Genomic DNA, 23,806 nt, shown 5'->3' with positions numbered 1-23,806 from the left:
TAGATGCACTGGGTATATTGAGTCCGTGTGCGAAAGATGAAAGCCGTGGTCTGGGTTGATTGCACACTCGATATAAATTACTAGCGTGACGTATTTGCTATAAAGAAACGGGGGAGGAGGAGCCATCTAATAAACTGGTCAGAGCCAAGATAAAGGCTATAACTATTCCACAGTAGTCTCATTTGAGATGCCTGAAATGAAGCAAATATCACTTGGAAAAGATTGCTGAGGGGGCAGAGAATTGCGGCAGCTGGAACGGTCTCTCTGGAGGAAAAAGGTGCGGAAGCTATGGGAAGAGGATGAAAAGAGTCACACGAGAATATTTCCAAGTGACACAAGAGAAGACTTAATGGAGTTACCTCGTGTAACTGCAAATGACAAAGATGGACACTGCAGACAGAATGCGTCCTTCTCAGCAGGCATTAGAGGTCACCAGCATGTGATAATAATGGAGAACTGGTTGTGACCAGTTTCTGTGCCACATCCCTGAGGGATACTGTGAAAGGGACCAGAGGACACACTAAGTGAGCTTAAGGGTCCTTCCACTCTGCTTTCACCCACACATGTAACAGACATGTATTGAATTTCTATGACCTGTATTTAGAGTCCTGAACACGACTAGTTTCTGATCTTGGCACTTATGTATAGTCAATGGAAGAGACAGACAGCGAACAGACAGACACCTATGTGCGTAATGCTATGTGGGATAGAACAGCAGCCCAAAGGGCTCTGTGAAGGTGTCCACAGGGCGAGTGTGGCGGAGGTCATGCTTAGGTCGAGACCTCAGGGGTGAGAGACGGGGCCTCACTGGGAAAAGCAGTGGGGGCTGATGGTAATGGATGAGCAGAGGCCTAAGGGCAAAGGGAAGCTTGTTGGTGGAGGAAGTGAAGGCGGATGGGGTAAGTATGTGGCAAGCAGGTGGCGGATTGCAGTGGGTAGGAAGGAAAAGTGGGCTGGGCCAGATCCTATGAACCCAGGGGAAGATTATATCTTTCTCCACTTTAAGAGAAAGCCACTGGGGAGTTTTACTCAGAGAAATAGCAGGATCAACCATGCATTTTAAAAGTTACAGTGTATTGAGGAATACTTTAGTTTTGGAAGTTTCTTTGAGTCCTTTGAAGGTTTCATACATTTCTATAATGTATATCGATCACACCATTCACCACCACCTCCCTCCAATGCCTCCCAGTCCTTCCACAGCGCATCATCTTTGAGAAATTGTGATTAATCCCCCACGGGCAACTTGTCCTGCTCATACGCACACGGTGTGAAATTATAAACCGGGGTAATGAGCAACCTACCAGTGGTCGAGTCCTCAAAGAACAGTGACTTTCCCTCCGGCAGCTATCAACTGCCAGTCGCTCATCCTCATTTCCCCACCCCACCCTCCTCCGTGCTGAACTGTTTGTTCCCTCTCTCTACTTTCATTTTTCCTGTTCCTCGCCCCCTTTACTTACTATTCCCCTCTCTTAAAGTGTCCACCCTCCAGTGGCCTGTTTCTCGTTTCCTGGCTTCCACATGTACCCCAGGTTAAAAATATAAAAGATTAAAGCTAGACTCCATACATGAGAGATGACATGCAATGGTTGTCTTTCTGGGCCTGGCAAGCCTCAAAATTTTTCCAGTTCCATACATTTACCTGCAAATATCATGATTTCATTTTTCTTTACAACTGATTAATACTCCACTGTCTATACGTACCACATTTTTCTTACCCACTTGTCAATTGATGGGCAACTTGATCGATTCAAGTGCCTCAATCGTGACTATACGGAGCTAGCTCTAAGGACCATGAATATGTAGTCATCTCTGTAGTAAGATGTAAGTCCTTTGGGTATATGCCCAGGTTCAGGGAACTTCAAGGAAGAGGCAACAAAGGGGAGAAGAACTGTGACATGCAGACTTGGGTCATGACCTGGCTGGTATATGCGTTCATGCACAGCAGCTGTGCTTCCTACACAAGACTGAGCCAATCAAAAGTCTAACATAGACTTGGGGAGGAGGCTGAGGTCCCACTGCTGTGGGATGAGCGACTGGTAGTTGATAGCTGCCGGAGGGAAAGTCACTGTTCTTTGAGGACTCGGCCACTGGTAGGTTGCTCATTATCCCGGTTCATAATTTCACACCTGTGTGCGTATGAGCAGGACAAGTTGCCCGTGGGGGATTAATCACAATTTCTCAAAGATGATGCGCTGTGGAAGGACTGGGAGGCATTGGAGGGAGGTGTTGGCAGAAGGACTAACCAACATGAACAGTGCGTGAGAAACTATATGGAAACCTATGATCTTCCAACCCAAGAAAAAAAAATCCATTGCTCTTGGTTGCTCATCATACCTGAGTGGTAAGATCCCATTGCTGAAGATAACACTCGCTTTGGACATAGAGAAATCAGTCTCAGACTAACCAGGAAAGGTTTTCCCTGCTGACTAGCTTACAACAGTGCCAGCAGGTGCTATGCAGGCTGCTGGGGAAGAAATACCTCAATGATCTTGCCCAGCGCTGGATCCTACATGCTACAATACCAACCATCCTGGAACAATGTGCCCACTGGTGACATAGTATAGCATGCTTTCTGATCGGCTATGAGGCCTGATCCACAGGGAAGACTTCATGTCTGATACTATAAACCTGGTCCAAAGTCCATGGCCGGGGGTGTGTGTGTGTGGGGGGGGGTTGGGGATCATATGCCATAGGGGAGACTCTACTGCTGTTGTTTTTCCAAATGGTCACGTTGTCACACCGTACTGCAAATGCTTGTGTATATCCATAGATCCGTGCTGCTCTCAACTTTGGTCTGAGAAGCTTCTCTCTGCAGTGGGCAGCCATTAATGCAGAGACTCATAACTGGTCCAAGAGCTGAGTATACATAACGCTAAGTGCTCAGCTGTGGGTGAACCACTTAAGAGCATTCTGCTCTGAAATACAGTAGCGCAACGCAGAGGCTGCTCTTTCCAGAGCCTACGTGAACCCGGGAAGGAGGTGTGGGGAGCCATCACCAGATCTGTGGAGGTTGTCTTGGCCACTGAGATCCCAGCGTGCAGAGAGACTCAGAGGTGGTGAATCTTCAGAACATGGGGTAGCATGTTCCTTCCCAACAGGAGAGCCTGTGTCTAAGTGCAGCGTGTCACGACCCAGAGGAAAGGTAATGCAGGACAACTGTACACAGCCACAGCAGCCTTCTTGTCCTGGTCGTCTCTGTGTAGCTTGGTTGGGGCTTTAGGGAAGCAGTGAGGAGCGTTCCTGCTTCTCAGGAATGCTGGAAATTGGGGTTGAGAATATAGTGAATTATGCAAAATAACTAGCCTGGAGATGAGCAAAAGGGAGAAAGGACTTGGTTCAAAGGATGAAATTGGACAATGAGAAGAGGGTGGGAGGAAATGAAGAGAATCAGAAAAGAAGCGGTTGATTACAGGATAGGGTTCAATAGCCAGGCTGAGAAGTGAGCAGGCATAAAGGATTATGGGGGAGACACAGAGATCTTATCCCAAGGCCACTCCATGGCAGTATAATGACATTACATGGGAATGAAAAATGGGGAGGGCATCTCAAATTCTGCCATCTTACACAACCATGATTGTTATCATTCTGGTACATTCTCTTTGTCATATCTTCCTGTGTGGTTGCTTTTAATGGTGTTATTGGATTTTTTTTTTAAATCATAAGAGCAATGCATGCTAGTTATAGAGAGTAAAACAGCACAGATCTGCCAAGCCAACTTCCCAGAGGGAGAGAAACAGAGCCATGTAATACGGAGCTTTAAAAGTTTATAGTTTGATGTCTCCAAATATTGGCACGATTTAAGTCAGAGTACACAAACAATTTTGATGTGTAACATTATACAAATCATTATTGTTTCTCTGATGTCCTTGGATTAATGCCACTTTTACTTTGGTTTTGGTTTAACTTCCATATAAACCTTTAATGGAAAAAGCCTTCTCAAGACCATTTGAAATGGGAGATGTGGCCCCCAAAGAACATGATAAAGAATTTAACATCAATTAGTCATTAGGGAAATACAAATAAAAAGGAAAGTGAGATACCATTTTATGCCTATTAGAATGGCAATAATTAAAAAAGGACAGCTAATACCAAGGGCCAGTGAGGATGTGGTGAGGGGGGAGCCTCAGGTACGGTTGATAGAAAAACAATATGGCACAACCAGCTTGGGAAGTGATTCGGCAATTTGTTAAGAAGTTAATTCACGAGCCGGGCAGTGGTGGCGCACGCCTTTAATCCCAGCACTCAGGAGGCAGAGGCAGGCAGATCTCTGTGAGTTTGAGGCCAGCCTGGTCTAGAAGAGCTAGTTCCAGGACGGGAACCAAAAGCCACGGAGAAACCTTGTCTCGAAAAAAAAAAAAAAGAAGTTAATTCACTATTTGACCAAGCTTCACTCCCAATTATCTACCCAGGAAGAATAAGAACAAAGCCCATGTGGAGACTTGTATGTCAACGTTCATGGCAACATTATTCCCGTGACCCCAAAGGGACAGACATGCACAAGTCTGTCCACTGGCAAATGAGTACAAAGGAATGGTATTCATCCATAAAGAGGAGCAGGACACTGCTACACCAAATGCGTGGATGAACCTCCAAGGCATCGTGTAAGAAGAGGGGCAGTTGACAAGCTCCCTGGCTCCATTTATATAAGATGTTCAAAAGGCAAAAATTTAGAGACAGAGACCACTAGGTTAATGGAATTTTCAGGATGATAAAAAAAAAAAAAAAAAAAAAAAAGGTCTAAAACTGTGGGGAGGAACTGTGGAGAGGGCACAGTTAGTAAAATCCCTGTCCTGTAAGCATGAGGACCTGAGTTTGGATCCCCAGCACCCTTAGAAGACAGGTGGATCCCTGGAGCTTGTTGTTCAGCCAGTGAGATGCAGGTTCAGTGAGACTCTACCTCAATAAGCCACGTGGAGAACAACTAGATGATATCTGATGCCAATCTCTGGCCTCTACATGCACGCGCGCGCACACACGCGCACACACACACACACACACACATATGCACATGTATATCTGCACATACGCATTATACTATACACAAAAAATGTTCCAAAACCAGTTGGCAATGCAACTCTATACATAAAAAAAACAACATTACAAGGAATTGACTACAAGGAGAAGAAAAATGGCTTTGAGCAACTCTTGGCATCATATTTTAAGAACAGTGAAACTTGGAATCTAATACTGCAAAATTTTGGTACAACCAAAGCATTTGTCAAACTGATTGACAGTTCCAATTATGAAGATCTTTGCTCACCATATCCTCTTGACTGTGCCTTTGTCAGAGGACAAGTTAAAAACTCTCATGTATTGGGAAGGCACCAAACAAAATGAAACTGAGTGAGCAGTACATGGGTTTTTTTTGTTTGTTTGTTTGTTTGTTTGTTTTTTTAAAAAAACCTTTTATTTGCCACCAGTGTTACCAGGGGAGAGCGCGAACGCAGTCCCCCACTACCACAAATCATGCAGTCCAGTTTCCCCGCATTTGGGGAAATCGCAGGGACAAAAAAAGAAACACAGGAAGGTTGGCCTTTTGCATAGCTTTCACGTTAATATGCTGCCACCTAGTGACGATTTATAAAATGGCAGGCCCTTTGTTTTGTTCTTAGATTTGTATGCCGTAGCAAACACCCAAATGCTTGATGAAATGCGGGTGAAATATCTGAGTCACTGAATGCCTTTAAAATTTAAAATGTTTAAACTTTAGTTTAGCACACTAATCATGTGAGGGAGACAGACAGACAGACAGACAGACAGACAGACAGAGACAAGACCTGTACCATAAAAGGGACAACCAAAGAAAACTACCCTGGCCTTGAAACCAGAGCTAGTGAAAAGAAACACTTTAGCCCTGAACCCAGAACCAAAAAAAAAAACACTTTAGCCCTAGAACCTGAGACAGTGAAAGAAATATGCCTTAACCCTGAAAATAGAGCCAAAAAGTAAAAAGAAAGAGACACAGTTTGGCCCTGAAACCAGAGCCAACTTGCTCCTAAACAACTAAACCAGCCAATCCCCGAGCAAGAAAATTGACCAATCCGTGAGCAGAAAATTTCCTTGGGAAAACTCCACCCCTAAGAAGCCCTATTTGCTGGCTGTACTTTCCCATGCTGGCAGGGGCACCACACTCCTGGACTCCTCCTTTCCAAATAAATCTCTTTCTTTCTTTTTCTTTTCTTTTTCTTTTTTTTTTTCTTTTTGGATTTTCGAGACAGGGTTTCTCCGTAGCTTTTGGTTCCTGTCCTGGAACTAGCTCTTGTAGACCAGGCTGGCCTCGAACTCACAGAGATCCACTTGCCTCTGCCTCTCGAGTGCTGGGATTAAAGGTGATAAATCTCTTTCTTAAACAAGTTTTGGGTGAAAACCTCCTTTTGCCAGCTGCATGGAGCAGAAGAAACTTTGCTGAGATGTTCCCTTTGGGGGGGGGGGGGCTGAACAGAAAAACCAGGAAAAAAAGTTATGTTATATCTGGTGGAAAACTCCCTTAGGGGTGGAGCAGAAGAAGTAACTTGTTGATAGAGCCTGAGGAGATGGCTACATTTCTGCAGGGATTTCTCCATTAGCAGCTGGAAGAAGAAGTAACTGAGCAGAGCAGCAGCAGAAACAGCTCTGCAAGGACATTCCCTTAGTGGAAGAGAGCAGAGAGACTATCCCCCTCCACCCCAACTTCAGGTATAGCCCGACTCCCCGGTAAGACAGGATACCTTTCCCTCCCGAGCTGTAGCAAGACCCTAATCACTCATTTTGAGACAAGGTCTTGCTGTATAATTTAGGCTAGGCTGGTACTCTCTGTCTAGTCCAGGATTGCAAGGCAACCAGCCCTCTTTGTTTATGCTGGGATTAGAGGCGAGCCACCAGACCTGGCTATCATTAAGTCTTTATTTAAATCGGGCAGTAAAGAACACGTGTTGCTAAGGTAGTAGTGAGTACTAAATGTAGTGATTCGGTAAAAGCCCTTCCTTAGGAACATTCCTCAGAGAGAGCTGAGATTTGACAACTTCCCTTCTCAGGACGTGCTGCAGAGCAAAGATCTGTTCCCTGGCAGTTAGAATGAGGTACTCAGCTTGTTGCCTACGACAATCCAAATGGCTGAGAGATTCATAAAATCGGGTGTTGGGCAGGGTGGTACTTAGTGATTCAGTACTTACCATGCTCAAGGCCCCCCCGCACTGCTTCCTCAACTCCCACAAAATAGGAAACTTAGAACTGACAGCTGCCTGGAGAATCACATTTGAACACATATGTAATAAACAAGACTCGCAGAACTACGAGAATCTGACAAATGACTTGAAATTTTAAATTGCTGGATATTTTTAAACGATGCTGGCAGGGATGTCAAGGGGTTACTGTTTTGGCTGGTCCTCTAACCTCCAGAATCTAGGGGGGGCCCAATAAGTTTCACATATGTTAGGCAGCATAGTGCTAGGCAGATTTGTTTCCATCTCCTCAGGAATGAAAATGCATGTACTGCCCTGCATTTTATTTCACAGGTTAGAGAAAGAGATCAACACCATCCGAAAGGAAAGGGTTTCCACCACCCAGTTCTTCAACCCCTAGGCTCGTTCCTAAGGATGTGAACATATCTACCATTCGCTTTCCACATGGAAGGTTCTGGCACCACTTACACATGTTTAAAAACATCTCTTACACATGTTTAAAAACATCTTTCTTGGGGCTGGAGAGATGGCTCAGAGGTTAAGAGCAATGGCTGCTCTTCCAGAGGTCCTGAGTTCAATTCTCAGCAACCACATGGTGGCTCACAACCATCTGTGCCCTCTTCTAGTGCGCAGGCATACATGCAGGCAATATGCTATATACATAATAAATAAGTAAATCTTTAAAAAAATCTTTCTTGAGGCCTAATTTAAATCTCTTAAGATTCACTTATTTGACGGTTACAATTCTAAGACTCTATCTCAAAATAAATAAAAAATAGCTTTTTTTTTCTTTTTTAGTTTTAGTGTTGTTTTTGGCACAGTCCAGTTACAGAGTAATTTCAACATAAGCTTGTGAGTTTGAGTCAGCCCCACACTCAAATAATGTATTGGCTTGTTCACCTGTGCATTTAAAACATCTAGATTTAGGGGCTACTCTAAGCATTCATTCTGAGTACAACAAGCTATCAGGAGAACCAAAACTTACACTCTCAACTCAGAAGAGATATTTATAAGGCTCATTCTCCAAGGTCTCTCCAGAGGCTTTCAGGCTAAAAATACATATGAAATATATATACACCAAACCTGTATCCGCTTAGCTGTCTCACTGCCCCACCCCCCACCCTTATTAATATGACCTGGGGTCTAAACATTTTGATTTCGCAGATCCTAAATTTACAGAAGACACAGTTTCCCTTTCTGGAAGTTTTCTGTGTCCATGTCTGCTGAGTTGGACCTTTGTGGAGGGGCAGTGGCAGAGGAAAAGATTTCTCTGGAATGCCATGTCTGAGGCCTCCATTTTGTCTTGTTTCAAAATCAGATTATGCAAGAGAGACTCACCAGGGTCCTCTTCCTGCAAGCCCAGCATTTGTGGCCCCCATCTCCTCAAGCAGCACCTATTTCACATGCACAGACAGATCTTTGGACTGCAATCTGGGAATAAAGAGAACACTCACCTATTTGCAAAATTTCACTGGAGAACTGTGGGCATACTGAATGTACTTGGAAATTCACATCTTCCTCCAGCTCTTCAGCGTTTGCTGTTGACTCCATTCATCTTGACATTTAAATATTATTTTATATTTATTTAAGCACTGGGTATAGGCTGGTTCAGTCTTCTCCATTCAGTAAGCCCCTTGTGGTTAGAACAGTTGTTTTAAATATGTGCATTAAATGAACTTTGTATTTCTCAAACACCTACTCCTCTTGGGGCACCAAAAAAGCTATTTAGTAAGTAAGAACTCGGGTCTGTCTCCCCTCCTCTGGACTCCTAAAATTTTACATTCTTCATATAGCCCAGATATCTTAGACACCGCAGCTTTTCTGTCCTCATTGTGTGTGGCACTCTGCAGGGCTGAGACATAAATATGAAGCCTTCTCTATTGCAAGCAAACTCCGATAGTCACTCCTCTCCTTCTGTTCACCAATAAAATTCCTACAATTTCTAAAGATTTATTTTATTTTTAATTCTGTGTCTGTGTCTCTGTGTGTGAACAAGTGTCGGAATCCGTGGAGGCCTGGTTGTGAGCAGCCAGAAGCAGTGCTAGGAACCAAACTCTGCAAGAACGATCGGCAATCCTTCCCAACCCCCACCCCACCCGTCACCCCGGTTTTTCTGTAGCTTTTGGAGCCTATCCTGGAACTCATTCTGTAAACCAGGCTGGCCAGCAAGCACTCAGCTTCTTGATTACAATTTCAAATGCAATATTCTTTTAACGTCACTCCCGAGTTTTAAACTACAAATGCAAAGTAAGTTCAAAAGGGTTGACAATACAAAACACACAAAATAAAATTAGCCTGCACGAGAGGCTCGTTTTTTCCTCCGGTTCTTCTCTCAGACACCGGGCTTGCACACCAGGTGGCCCTAAGAACCTCACCAACAATAATCAGAGGCAGTTCTGAGGTCCAAAGGACGCAGAGCCTGGAGCTGAGCTCCCAGCAGCTGTTCTGAGGTCGAGCCCTCAGGCCTCTTCGATCTTGGGGGACTTCGAGGGGACGATGCTACACTTACTTAAAGGTTGTCCGGGGCCCCACTGCTCTATTACAGACAATACATTTCCGCAGTTTTAAGGGACTCTCCCGTTTCTAAGTCGCCTCAAACTTAAGTGTCTTCGCCCACAGCCGCTACTTCCCGAGCAAGAGAGCGGCTCAGGCTCTCTCGGCTGCGTCAAGGGCTCACGGGTTACTCGGGAATCGCCCAGTTTCAGCCTCTCTGGATCTTGCTTTTTTCCAGGCCCGGGAGCCATCTGGGGTCCTCCATCGACCTCGGCCACGCCCCCTCACTCCAAGTTTGATTTCGGCGTGCGCCAAGCCTGAGGGCGGCTGTAATTGGTGGAAGGTGAGAGGATCTCTCATTTGATTGGTTCTCCGGATTCGGGGCTCGAACGCTGGGCGGAGCGTTCTGAGGGAGTAGTCAAGGGCGGAAACCCGGCGAGTCCGGGTCAGTTGGCGTCATGGAAGTGGTAAAGTGTCCGGAGCACGGTAAGGCTCCGAGTCTTCCGAGTCTTCGGATTTCCCTCACGGGCCTGTGGCACTGCCTTGGAGTGGCCGTTGCTGACCTTTTTATCTCCTCAGGGACCGTCTGCTTCTTAAAGACCGGCGTCCGCGATGGCCCGAATAAGGGAAAGAGCTTCTATGTGTGCCGGACGAACACGTGCGGCTTCGTGCTGGCCACCGAGTAAGTCTGGAGCCCGATTGCGCCGAGTGACCCAGCCTGGTCAGCTTACGTCTTTGGGTCGCGGATTCCTCCTATATTCGGATCCTTCCAGACTCAGCTTCAAGTTTCTAGTCCCCTGTCGGACCTTACTTAGCCTTGCTTAGCTTTACTTAGCCGGTCCCCTCTGTCCCAGCATCCTTTGCGCTCTCTAGAAAGCGTAGGCAACAGTGGACGTGGGAATTAATTCGCTAATTTTGCACCCTTTTAGGTTTCCCTTTTTATTGTTTGAGGTTAAAAACGATAGGAGTTAGATACCTGCTTTTTTTTCCTGCATCGAAGTGGTGTGAAGTTAATAATCCAGTGTCTTTAGGGAGTAGTTCTCCAGAGAGATCCCGTTTCTTTAGGGAGCAGCGCTGAAAGAAACGTCAAAGATCGATGCGCAGCTCGGGTTCTATGGATGCGAAGGCTGAGACCTGGAAATGTCAGGCTTCTCCAAAGCGAGGAAAGTTAATACTGCCCTCAAGCGTGACAATCGCATATGCCAGGTATCTGCGTTCTCTAAGGAATTAAACTGCGGCATCTTTTGACATTTCTTCCTGCTCTCTTGTCTGCTGAAGTTGGTAGATCAAAGTTATTTTCTTCAGTATCATAACTTTATAATGGGTATGAGTGCTAGAATGAGTTGTATGATGTCTCCGTTTTGCATGAGAATTTACTATTTCTAGTTTCTAAATATATTGAGGTTTGTGAGACACACGTATGCTCATATTTATAGAGATTAAGCATCAAGGGTACTTAACATGTTTGGCTCAAAATTAAGGGAAATATTCTTGGGGAGTGGAGAGATGGGTCAGCATTTAAGAGCACTGACTGCTCTTCCAGAGACCCCAAGGTTGGATTTCCAGCACCCACACAGGGACTAACAAATGTCTGTAACTCCAGTTCCAGGGGATCTGATGCCTTCTTCTGGCTTCTGCAGGCACAACGTGTACTTGGTGTATAGACATGCAGACAAAATACCCCTAAACAGAAAATAAAGAATAAGACCTCTAAAAACAAAGCTAACATTTTTTTGTTTTGTTTTGTTTTGCTCGAGACAGGTTTTCTGTAGCCTTGACTATCCTGGAACTTGCTTTGTAGACCAGACTGACCTCAAACTCACAGAGATTCTCCTGTCTCTGCCCCCCCAAATGCTGGGATCAAAGGCATTCCCTGTCGCCCTGTGGGAATTAATATTCATACATGGAGGAGTGCCACTCATGGGTGCATGCAATACAAGCTAGGACAGTACTTTCGCTTGAGCCTTGAGGTGTGTCTGACAGCAGACTGCAGGCTGAAAACAGATTCATAGGTCACAGGAGAATGCTTTAGACCTTCACTATAACCTGCTCCCTCTGAGTGTGGTTCATGTGTTTCTGTTGGAAGCTAGGAGGACATTTAAAAAATTATGCCAGCCGGGCGGTGGTGGCGCACGCCTTTAATCCCAGCACTCGGGAGGCAGAGGCAGGTGGATCTCTGGGAGTTCGAGGCCAGCCTGGTCTACAAGAGCTAGTTCCGGGACAGGCACCAAAGCTACAGAGAGACCCTGTCTCAAAAAACCAAAAAAAAAAAAAAAAAATTATGCCAGGCAAGAAGCAAATTAGTAGATTATTGTTAGAAGTAGGTAAGTGAGTAGCAGTCAGGGACAGTTAATAGGGTATTGATGGGTAAAGGGCAGTGTGAGAACCTAAGGAGAATTCCCAGTGAGTCTCCCTTATGGCCAGCCTTAGACTACAAGTCATTCCTGGGAGTGTTGCAGTGTAGACGTCATGTAACAGGCAGTTTTAAACTCCTGAGTCGTGAAGGAAAACAATTACTGTCGTGCTTTGCTTTAGGAAGTAGGGAAAGAGAGACTCTGGATCCTTTCCTTAGGACCTACAAGGATAATGATGTGTGAGATTTACAAGCCACATGTAAATCCTTAGTGTAAAAATCTGTAGCTGGGTGGCTGTAGTGGTACATGTTTGTGAGCCAGGACTCGAGAGGCAGAGGAAGGATTGCTGAAAGTTTGAGGCCAGACTAGTCTCGGTTGTGAGTTCCAGGCCAGCCAGGGCTACACAGTGCGACCTTGTCTCCAAATAAATCAATAAAAGTAAGAATTCAAGTTTGGATCTGACTTCAGACTGCTGGCTTCTATTCCTTGTCTCCTAACAATGTTTTTGCCCTTCTAGTATTCCTGTTTCTCATTGTTTATTGCATGAGGACTTCGCGGTAGAGCTTCAGGGCTTGTCTCTGTCACAAGACAAGAAAGAATGGAGGTGAGTGTCCGTAAGGAGCATCTAGAAGCATTTCCTTTATTCTTTTTTTTCATCTGAAAGAGTTGCAGCTAGATATGTTTTTGATTGTTTTTTAAAATCATTACTGAAAGACAAGCTATTTTTGCACATATTCAGCGTCATTTAACTTGTCGCTCCCTAAGTCAGGGTTCTCATTCCAACCCTGGCGCGGGTGTGTGTGTGTGTCAAACGACCTTCTCACAGGGGTCACATATCAGATACTTACATTACGAGTCATAACAGTAGCAAACTTACAGTTATGAAGTAGCAATGAAAATAATTTTCTGGTTGGAGGTCACCACAGCATGAGGAACTGTATTCAAGGGTCACCGTGTTACGAAGGTTGAGAACCACTGTGCTAAATGCTGAGCGACTAGTTATTCCGAGAAGTCGATGGTGATTTCTGGATTACTGGCTGTGTTGTTATTCTTCTTCCACAACCGTCCCCTTGCTAATAACATTGACCCACTAGCCTGTCAACCTTCAATTCTGCTAATAGAAAGTGGGCAAAGATCTACCATGCTGAGTACTCAATAAAGTGCAGTTTCCCTTGGGAAGGGTGGGAAAGTCCATATTAATGAGAGATGCTATTTGCCGTGAGATTTAAAATGTAAGTAGAAACTTCCCAGGCATTCCATGTGTTGCACTGGGGTACCAAGGCATGAAGTAGCATGACCACTGCAGAGAACTGCAGATGTTCGGTTTGGTGGTTCTTTATTCAGCTGGTTGGAATCAAACCTAAGGCATACTCTGCCCCTGGACTATACCCCGGCCCTCGCTTCAGTGGAGACTTGAAGACAGAAGGTTGGCTGAGAAGGCAGGGGTCATACATACATGGTAGTTTTTGTGTAATAGTCTGTGTAATTTAGAATTTGTGTATTCTAAGTCTCTGTCTCCAACCCAAGTACACTGAAATCCTTCTTTAAAAAAAAAAATCAATTGATCCTAAGTTTGGGTCAATGTCTAAGGTGGCTAATTTTTGTCCATTGGTTCATTTACATATTCTTGCATGGTTAATTATGTAAACTAGTATGTCTTCCAACTTCTTCAAGATTGTGCTGGCTTTGTGGGATCCTTGTATTTGCATGTCAAATATAGATTCAAATCCTTAAGTTTCTACAGACAACACTGTTGAGGTTGCATAATTTATAGAGATCAGTTTTGAGAGAGCAGACATCAATATTGACTTTTCTAGTCTGTGAGCGTGGTGTAGTATGGCTTTAAATTTTCCTCTCAGTGTTTTTAGATAATTTCCGTTATAAAGTTCTCATACTTATTTTACTGAATGTGTTCCTCTGGTTGTTTTTAATCCTGATGTAAATGGAATGTTGTTGTTTATATGTATGTGGGGGATATGTGATATGTATGTCTGTATGTATGTGGGTGTGTGTAAATGTGTGTAGAGGCCAGAGGTTGATGTTGAGTGACTCTCTTGGTCACTCTCCACTCTACTTACTGAGGCAGGGTCCTCACTGACTCTGGAGCTCACCGGTTCTGCAAGCCTAGCTAGACAGTTTGTCTTGGGGACCCTCTGTCTCCGCCTCCCGAATGCGGGGTCTATAAGTAAGGTTGCCATACTCACTTGGATTTTATGTGGGTGCTGGGGCTCAGAACTTTAGTTTTCACATTTACAAGGAAGCATTTCATTCACTGAGCCATCTCCCTAGCCTGAAAAAAAAAATATATATATATATGTATATATATATAAAACATTGTTTTCTGTTAGTAGAGTGGGGCTGGTAGATCTTTATTTGGTGCAGTCTTGTCCTCCTGACACTTAAGATCTCCTACCCCTTGATACAGAAACACCCACCCCTCCAGGTGGTAGAAGGCAATCCATGGATTTCTAATTTGCATTAAAAGAACCTTGGAGATTCTAAACTGAACACAGTGGAGGAAAGGGGCAGCTGAGATAATAGCTACCGCAGAATGGCAGCTGTGTGGCACCTTGTTACCCCTTGTCTTCCATGCCCACCTGCTGTGATTGATTATAAGTAACTGTTTTACAAGGTAGATGCAAGGCTGCTATGAGAGAGGTTAGGAAGGGAATCTGAGTTCCCACAGTTGTGAAGTGGGATTGTAGGGGTTCAAACCCAGCTCCAGCTACTTCCAAACACCACATTCACTGAAGGGAAGCTTGAGCTGAGATGGTGAGGTTGAGTGCAGTTACACTGAGAAAAACTGCCTGAAGAGAGCTGGAGTGGCCAAGCTCTGCTGTTCATGCATCTCAGTGTGTCCCTCCCCGCCTTCAGTCCGGAAGGGTGATGATGATGGTCTTGAGCCCCAGGTTGTGAACAATCAGCTGTGTGATGCAATGTCTAGCTTGCTGGTATCTTCTTGTTTGGCAACTTCCTTTTTTAGACAGCTTTGTGACCTCCCTTCTGGTACACACAATATCTGGTTAGTTCTTTTGTTTGCTTGTCTGTCTGTTTGTTTGTTTGTTTGTTTCTAATTATAGCAGCCATTGCTGATTACTTTCTCCATTTCATTTGTTCTTCATACAGAATAAAAAGAACAAACCTATTCATACTGTCTGGTTATTGTATCATTTTTGTTCTTGACCTTCCAGCGCTTAAAAAATGTCTTCTGCAAAGACTGGGGGGATAGTTCAGTAGGTAAACCGCTGGCTGTGCAAGCATGAAGACCTGAATCCAGATTTCTGGATGTGGTCAACCCGGACTGTGGTGAGACCTTGTCTCTCTCTCTCTCTTTTTAAATTATGGGGGTTGGAGAGATGCTCAGTGGTTAAGAGCACTTACCGCTCTTGCAGAAGACACGGATTCCATTCCCGGTACTCATAATAGGCAACCCACAGCACTTATAGGCCTGTAACTACTTCCAGAGAATTCAGTGCCATCTTTTGGCCTCTACAGGCACTGCATGAATGTGGTACACATATATACACATGCAGGCAAAACACTCATACACATAAAAAGAAAATTAAAACCCCTTTTTAAAAATTAAAAAAAAAAAAACTCTTAAAAGACTTTTTGTAGCCTTAACCATTTGTGTTTTATGCTCTACTAGGTTGTTCTTCCGGTGCACTAGAAGTAAGGCGGAGGGGAAGCACTGGTGTGGGAACGTCCCGTGGCAGGTAGGATCACCCATCTGCTTTCTGTGTGGTGTGTTAAGACAGGGTAGTGAGCTGCTTTGACAGAGAGCACCCCCAAGCCCTTAGGAACTGCTGGTGTCTATCTTACTGCCTCTGAGAAAGCCCTGAAGAGCTGTGTGACTGCTTATTCAGAGAGCCACTGCAATGGGCAAAGTTTCATCATTTGCCCCTCCCGCCCCATTTCACACAAGGGTTTTCCAGTGTCCTAAAAGTAGTCAGAATCCTCCTACTTAGGAAAAAGAGGTTAACGTCCCCATCTTTTTAAAGATCAGTATTTACTTGATTTTGACATAACCTAAATGTAACTCTAAGGTTCCTAGACTATGAGAGGAGGAGCAGGAGAGGCCCTGCTCATGTGCAGAGCTGGGGGACTAGACCTGGGAAGTGTGGTCTGTGAGGGAGGGAGGGGTACACGTGTGCCTGTAAAGGTGCTTGGCTTGGGCAAGAAGTGACCCTGTACAGAGAAGGAACAAGGCACTGAGAGAAACAGATTTGTTGTGAAGTTGACATCATTCTTTCTTACCTGCAGAAGTTATACTAGGCATGGATTGTGTTTGCTGTGTCTCCATTTCCTCCAAAAAGGCATTTTAGACAGAAGGGTGGCCTTGTTTTCCTTTACAGTGTACTGTTTTCATTGTCCGTAGGATCCTAATCCTAGAGAACATCATGGAACCAGCAAGCCTCCACAGGCATCTGAGTTATTTTCTCATTCTCCCAGCCAGCCAAGAAACCCATTTAAGGTGCTTAATAATCAAAAAGCAGCTCTCTGGAAGCAGTTGGTCACAGGAGAAGGTGAGGAAAAGACAGGTGACAAGAAGCTGACAGAAAACGAAGACCAGCCCTGGGATCAAAAGAAAGAACAGAAACCCAAGTCTAACTGCAGCGTGGGGAAAGTCCCCTCCCCTGACCTGGTGACAGAAAGACAGTCTGGCGGTGTCAGGAAAGACCCCTCCCCTGACCTGGTGACAGAAAGACAGTCTGGCGGTGTCAGGAAAGAACAAGAGGAAAAAGCAAAGTTTCAGTCCCAAACTAAGAAGACTGAAGGAATGGCTTCCAAGCAAGGCCATGGAGATGCGCTTCAACAAACATGCGTGGTTCCTCAGATGTCAGAAAGTGAGAGTCGAGATGTCCCAGACATGCCAGAACCTCTGAGAGGAAAGGAAATCCATCCTTTGCCTCAGAAGGTTCCTGGTCAGAACCCAAAAAGCAAGGCCCAGAAAGGACGCTTCAGCAGGGAGCAGCTCAGGAATGGGGAGGCCCAAAGCAGAACAGGGACAAATGCCCCCGGAGCACAGGCCTCCTGGGAAGGAGCTTCTGGGCTTTGCTTGAGGAAGGTCCGCTATGCTGTCTCCAGCAGCGATGACAGTGAGGAAGAAGATGGTGTATCCAGTAGGCCTGAGTCCCCACTTCTCTTTGACTTGCCTGTGGACTCACAGAAGAGGGGGAACCTTTACCTTTCTGATCAGTGTGTGCAAAGACAGATACCTGCTGCCTCAGGTGTCTCCAAGAAGGGCGAGTCTTCTGACCCAGCAGCCCAGCGTGCAAACCTTATAACACAGCTGAGACAAAAGAAGGTGAGAGTTGGGTCTATAGTTATACTGCTTTTGCAGAAGACCCTGGTGCGGTTCCCAGCGCCCACATCAGGTGACTCAAAACTGCCTGTAACCTCAGCTCCAGGCGATCTTATGCCTTTTTCTTGCCTCCTTGGGTACCTGCATCTACATGTGCATACTCACACACAAACACATATAAATACATATAATTAAAAACAAACAAAATTAAAAAAAAAAAAGAAGGCAGGCCAGTCTTGACTTGTGCTTTGTCTCTGAAGCAGTGGTTCTTCGCCCGTGAGTCACGGCCCTGGTGGGGATGGAAGGACCCTTTTACAGTGGTCGTCTGAGACCATTGGATATTTGCATTAGGATCCATGTCAATAGCAAAATTACACTTATGAAGTAGCGATGGAAATAATTCTATGGTTGGGGTCACCACAGCATTAGGAAGATTGAGAAGCACCGCCCTGAGGCTAGGGTGTGAGCAGCTGGAAGACCCTCACAGAACTGAGTAGCTTCCTGAGAGGGCTCTCTAGGTGGCCGTTTAATACTTGCCTTTCCTATGTTTAGGCTTAGGCAGCTAGTTGGGGTTTTGTTTAGCTTTTTAATCCTGGTTTTTACATTCATAATTACAAGATATTTTTAGAATTTCAGCATGCTAAGCCATTTGAATCTGAAGTTGTCCTTTAATAACTTGAGAGGCCAGTTTCGTTTGATAGGATCTGTTTTTTAGGGCACGCTGGCTGCCGTGAATATCCAGGCTCTCCCTGACAAGGGTGAGAAGTTGCTGAAGCAAATCCAGGCGTTGGAGGATGACATCAGTGCCCTGGCTCTCTCCCCAGAGCAAGGTAAGACGGGGTTTGCCCCAGAACTCCGTGCTTGTGAACTTGATAGAGACATTTTGATAAAAGTTGTGTTCTCTTTTTTTCCTGTTTTAGTGTTTGCTTCTGAGCTTTCTTCTAATGATCCTATTGTTTATAAAAGCATTCCTACTTCCTGTGACCTCAGCACAGTTGAAGTGAAGCCTCCCCTGACTGCATCTGCATTGCCCCTGCTTGTTTCTCTCGCTTTAATCTGCTCTTCCCTTGTCTGTCGAGCAGGAGCTAAGGAGCACTGTAGCTCTCAGGAAACACAGCAGAGTGACCGCACCAAAACCGTTGCTGACCCTCTGCGCTCCGTGCCTCCGCAGCCCCTTTCCACTCAGGATGGCCAGCTTGCAGGCTCTTTAGGACTAAAGGCAGGCTGCCAGGGCACTCCTGAAGGATCAAGTCAGTACTCAAGAGGTGAGAGTCGAGGATTCAACCCTACTGTGACAAGCTGATGCTGTAGTTATGTGCTACCTAGCAGGTGTCTTTGTGCCCACTAGAAGGGGCAGCCATTTTTTAACAGAAAGTTGCACATGTATTAGAGACCTTGATTTTCTGTAGAGCCTGGAACAGCTGTTTTAGGTCTCTGAGGCTAGGGACTGCTTACTGCCTATACCATGTGCCCATCCACCGACCAAGAGGTTGGCACACAGGATAGTGATATGTGTGAAAACTAGCTTATTATGAGGAAGGTGGATCAGCAGCTGTGGTTTTAATCTGTCCTTTAATAACTTGAGAGGCCAGTTTCGTTTGATAGGATCTGTTTTTTTAGGGCACGCTGGCTGCCGTGAATATCCAGGTTCTCCCTGACAAGTGAGAAGTTGCTGAAGCTCAGTCGGTAGAGCATGAGACTCGTAATATCAGGGTCGTGGGTTTGAGCCCCACGTTGGGTGCCAGATGAAGGCGTGAGTCACAAACAATCCCATGCTAGTTTGGAATTATGATTAATATAATGGTTATTTATTTAAAGGGGAAAAAAACTTACAGATCACCGTCCCAGACAACAGCCCTCTGCGCTATCAGGAAGGGAGTCTAATCGCCAGAAGCAGAGCAGGAAGTAAGAGAGAGCGAGGAGGAAAGTGGCCGCTTTTTTAAAGGGAGAGAGACCACGCCCCAATGGGCTGGTATCTCAGCGGCTATTGGCTGGAGGAGCGGAAGGACCTCCCGCAACACATATGAGAGGTGGGGCTTGCACTGAAGCAGAAACAGAATGGTGTGAATGGTGGCCAATGATTTACAGACACACAGAAAGCAATAATTTCCTAGTTAGCTAAGTTTCCATTGCGAACTTTGCAGACAACTCTGCAGCTCCCAAGCAGTCTTGGCTTTTTGTTTTTTTATGTTTTGATACAGAGTCTCACTGTGTATCCCTGGCTGGCCTGGGACTTGCTATGTAGACCAGGTTGGCCTCGCGTTCAAGGAGATCCGCCTGCCTCTGCCTCCCAAGTGCTGGGACTAAAGGTGTGTGCCTCCACACCCAGCTCCCAGTCTTCACTGTGCTATCTGAAGACTTGGTTTACCAGTCAGGTGCTGGGAGTGGAAGCGGCCTGGCAGAAATTAGAACAGCAAAGGCAGTTCTCTCCCAGTGAGAACCACTAGAGCCCTAAAACCTTGAAGGGCAGCGTTGCTAGGGAGTGTCTAATAGATGGGGTGGTGTTTGAACTTAGGGGCGTTGAGAAAGCACATGCTCACATAGCATAACAGTCTTGGCTGCTCGTTATTCCAGGACAGTGACGAAGTCACCTAGAGAAACCTTAAATTATTGCAGGTTATTGAGGTAAAAGAACATGTGATAAGTCTTGGAAAGAATTCTAATAAGAGAGTTTTAAGGCATTTTAGAACTTAAAGTTTCCTGTTGTCTAGAAACCTTGTACCAGAATGCTTTTCCCCCAGAAGTGCGAACAGCTTGGGTAGCTCTCCTTGTGGGATGAGAGGGCAAACAGTATATTAGGATACATAGTCAGCTGGTGACCTGCACCTCAGGGATCAACTTTCTGTCTGTACAGAGGACTTCATGCATAGCTTTTACTCTCACTGGCTTTTCGTCTTTGAACCCAGAGACCTTTGCTTCCAGCATGACCTTTTTGTCCATTCCTTTTCAGAACTGAAAAACAGATAATCAAAACCCAGAGACCTGGCTGAAGATGTAACTCAGTGGTAGTGCTTGCCTGACCTGTCCAAGGCCTCGAGTACGCTCTTCAGCTCTAGACAAGGATTAGAAATTGTTCTATTCTAAATTATAGTTCATGTGATTAAGCAAACAGAATGGGAGTGGAGAAGCTTGGGAGGTCAGTAGAGCCTTGGGGTAGGAATTTTCACTCAATACAGATCCATCATTTGGCAAATAATTACATTTCTGAGGCTCTATCCAGAATATGATACTTGACTTGCTTTTTTTTGAGAGTCAGGGTCTCATGTATCTTATATTGTATGGTGCAGCGGATCAAATCCATGTATACAAGGCAGGCATTATACTCTACTATACACGCAACTGCACTCATCCTCATCCCTCGGGTCATGGCACTTGACATCTTTGGATAACGCTTGTCTGTTCACAGGCAATATGAACCAACGTCGCCTTTATAATGTATGGAAGATCACAAGTGAAGCCATTGATGAACTGCATCGGTCACTGGAGTCTTGTCCTGGTGAAACAGCAGTGGCAGAAGACCCAGCTGGCTTGAAGGTGAGCCAGGAAGACTAGCAGTGTAGAGTGTCCAGCATCCTGCAGATAAATGCCTTAGTGGCTTCTCCTTTAGTTGCTGGTTGTTATTTGTCATGATCTGCTGGGGATGGAGGTACACAAAACAAATGTGACCCTAGATAGATAAAGAGCACCCTGCAGTGTGTCATAGGCCACGTATATAAAGTCCAAAAGGAACTCAGAATAAGGGAAACATCATCTGGGTCAGTAAGTACTTTTATGCCTTAAAAAAAATTGCAGCTATTTAGAGAGCAAAGAGGATAGGAACAACCCAGGACAGTGAGGTGGTGGTGAGGGAGTGGTATGCATGAATGATGAATGGCTGTTATCCTCCCTCAACTGGGGGAGCAGGTAATGCTCCTGAGTCAGGAGAAGCCCTTGCAGTGGAGCCTGGCATTGGCAAGTGAACTTAGGTGTGAATGCTCAAGATGCACTCTGCACTTGTGGCTACTTTGTGAAGTTCATACTCTCCCAGAGTGCAAGGGAACCGGGAACACAGAAGGACTGGGGGGGAAGTCACTAGTTCAAGGGCTACAACAACCTGTGACCAGCGTTCCATACTGGGCTGTTAGGCAGAGAGAAGAGTCAAATATAAGGATCATGAAAAAGACAGAAAGGCTGGTAAAAGCCGAGTGGCCATCAGAGGTTTGGTTGCAAAAAAAAAAAAAAAAAAAAAAAAAAAAAAAACCTGACTTCTAATTGAGAAGACAAACATGGGCTTTTAGTGGGTGTGGAGACATGGACAGGAGCGTCCCTCCTACTAGAGGTGCCAATCATTAGCCGTAGCCAAGGCATCAGTGTAGCAGATGGGAGAAACAGTGGCTTGTAGCAACAGCTAGACTACAGGGGGCTCCCCTGTATGAAGGAAGAGTGGATTGAAGCCAGGGTCCGCCATAGCCTTCGTAGGAATTCAGTCTGACGTTTGACTTGTTTTTGTCAGGTCCCTTTGCTTCTCCACCAGAAGCAGGCATTGGCATGGTTACTGTGGCGGGAAAGTCAGAAGCCACAAGGAGGGATTCTGGGTAAGTTTGTGTTCTGATGAGAGCCAACAGTTGCGGGATTCTTCAGCACTAGGTTAGCCTGGCTGCATTGTTTCATTGAATGTCACAACACTGTGAGGAAGGTGTGTCCACTGTTTTCAGATGGGAAGCTAAAGTGTAGAAACGTTAAGAACTTGGTTAAAAATACAAAGCCTACCAGATACCAGAGGAAGTATTGGCAGCCACCGTTAGCTGCCTCTGACAAGCAGAGGGTTTATTCCTTGCTGGCTCCACAGTCTCTAGAAGCTGTGGAACATGAGACTGGGGGCCTGCGTTCCAGGAACACAGACCATTGCCACAATATCAAACTGGTCATGACTTTGCTGTGAGTGTTGAAGGAAGCTAAGGCCACCTACTGTCAGGTCTGTGTGACCAGGGTTCGGAGATCTGTAGTAGAACCCGTAACATCTAGTCCATCCCACGACGGTAACTTCCACAAATCCGCAGAAGGCTCACGGGACAAAATCCTGGGAGCAGTCTTTGGGTCACACTTACATCCAGGTAGTGGGTTGGAGAATGTCTCCAGCCATCAAAGCATTCTGGAACCTCAGTGCCCACGGGAGTTTTCCAGGAGCTCATTAGATAGGCTGTTTCATCCCAGTAGACACCAAGGTTCCATCCTTCGGAAGGAAAGGCAGTGTTTGGCACAGAACCACATCATATACAAATGGTATGGGCAGAGCGAGTCCCTCCTTCATTCTGAAATGTGAGAGTCTTCCTTACATGTTCCCTCCAAAGGCTAAGGGCAGCCTAACCTAACGTTGGGAGCAGGCCTCTCAGGTCGGTAGACAGGCTGCCCGCACTGACTCCTGGGCTGTGGCAGAAGCAGACCTTGAATCCTAGCCCATGTGCTCATATTTTACTTCTGCTTGAGCACAATGATTATTTTGAATGAACCTAGCAACCTGAGTGAGCCTGTGTGTCACATGAGGTATGAAGAATAAGTGAGGTAAACTCAGTGACTGGTACAGGGACAGCGCATGACACAGACAGTGTCAGGGCTAGTGAGTTGGCTCAGCAGCCAACACGTGTAAAAGTCTGCTGACCTGAGCTTCATTTTTGGAATTCATGTAAAAAGTGGAATGAGAAAACTCATTCCACACATGTGTCTTGGTATGTGATGCGCTCATGTGCACACACGCACACACACAATGCATGTATATATGCACACGCACACGCATGTATATAATGTGTTCAGTTCTGGCCTTTGGTAGATAAAAGAAGTGCATGGCGGACTGTTGGAGCCGTAGCAGCATCAGTAGAGTAGGTGATAGGGTATGTTAGCTCGACATTGCTGCTTTTGGAAGTAACAGAAAGACCAAACGACATGGAACTAAGAGTCACTCAATCCACTGTTAGAAAAATGCCACTGTAACAGAGAAACTGGGGTAGAGCAAGATCTAACTATTGCGTTCTGAGTGTCTGACCTAGCTCTCCATATAAAATAGCAGATCATCTTTGCAAAAGCAAAGACCCCACTGGGGCAGGGAGCGGGTAGGGATAAGGAGTGGGTCAGTTTCTGCCAGAGGAGTCTTCTGAAGTTGTGTTGACTCTCTGTGTCTTATTTTCCAGCGGATGATATGGGCTTAGGAAAAACCCTGACAATGATTGCACTCATCCTAACCAAGAAGAATCAGGAGAAAAGCAAGGCAGAGGACAAAAGCATGACTGTGGCGTGGCTTTCCAAGAATGGTAGATAGAAGCCCCTTCTGCCATTTCCAACCCTATTTGAACCAACAGAGGGAGATTTTCAAGCCACGAAAGAAACATCTAATTAATCTGTTAGAAAACCACATTGGCTACTTTCCTGTGTGTGTGTGTTTTTTTAATGCTGAATATGCCAGCTAATGACTCCCCCCCACCATTTATTTAAACTTAGAAAAAGTTTTCTGGAGGTAAAAG

At 45.4% G+C, this 23,806-nt stretch overlaps 1 protein-coding gene across 3 annotated transcripts in view; it reads left to right on the top strand.

The window, feature by feature from the left end:
* Positions 1-10,108: 10,108 nt before the first annotated feature.
* Ttf2 (transcription termination factor 2) overlaps positions 10,109-23,806 on the top strand; it is a 32,756-nt gene continuing 19,058 nt past the window's right edge. For 2 of the 3 annotated variants that reach the window (XR_009058694.1, XM_057794228.1), the window contains exons 1-10: positions 10,109-10,139; positions 10,233-10,335; positions 12,525-12,611; positions 15,657-15,723; positions 16,386-17,315; positions 18,028-18,142; positions 18,395-18,577; positions 20,719-20,846; positions 21,805-21,886; positions 23,477-23,596. Coding sequence is in view for 2 of the 3 variants with exons in the window: in XM_057794228.1 (XP_057650211.1) it covers positions 10,112-10,139; positions 10,233-10,335; positions 12,525-12,611; positions 15,657-15,723; positions 16,386-17,315; positions 18,028-18,142; positions 18,395-18,577; positions 20,719-20,846; positions 21,805-21,886; positions 23,477-23,596 (1,843 nt within the window). In the remaining variant the exon portion in view is untranslated. Of the gene's footprint in view, positions 10,140-10,232; positions 10,336-10,718; positions 10,860-12,524; positions 12,612-15,656; positions 15,724-16,385; positions 17,316-18,027; positions 18,143-18,394; positions 18,578-20,718; positions 20,847-21,804; positions 21,887-23,476; positions 23,597-23,806 lie in introns of those variants that run through there. The other variant, XM_057794229.1, reaches the window with a different exon arrangement.

The sequence above is a fragment of the Chionomys nivalis genome, chromosome 18 (genome assembly GCF_950005125.1).
Source record: "Chionomys nivalis chromosome 18, mChiNiv1.1, whole genome shotgun sequence".
Classification (NCBI taxonomy): Eukaryota; Metazoa; Chordata; class Mammalia; order Rodentia; family Cricetidae; genus Chionomys; species Chionomys nivalis.
Note: the sequence above shows the minus strand (reverse complement) of the source record. Positions and strands in the feature narration are given on the sequence as shown.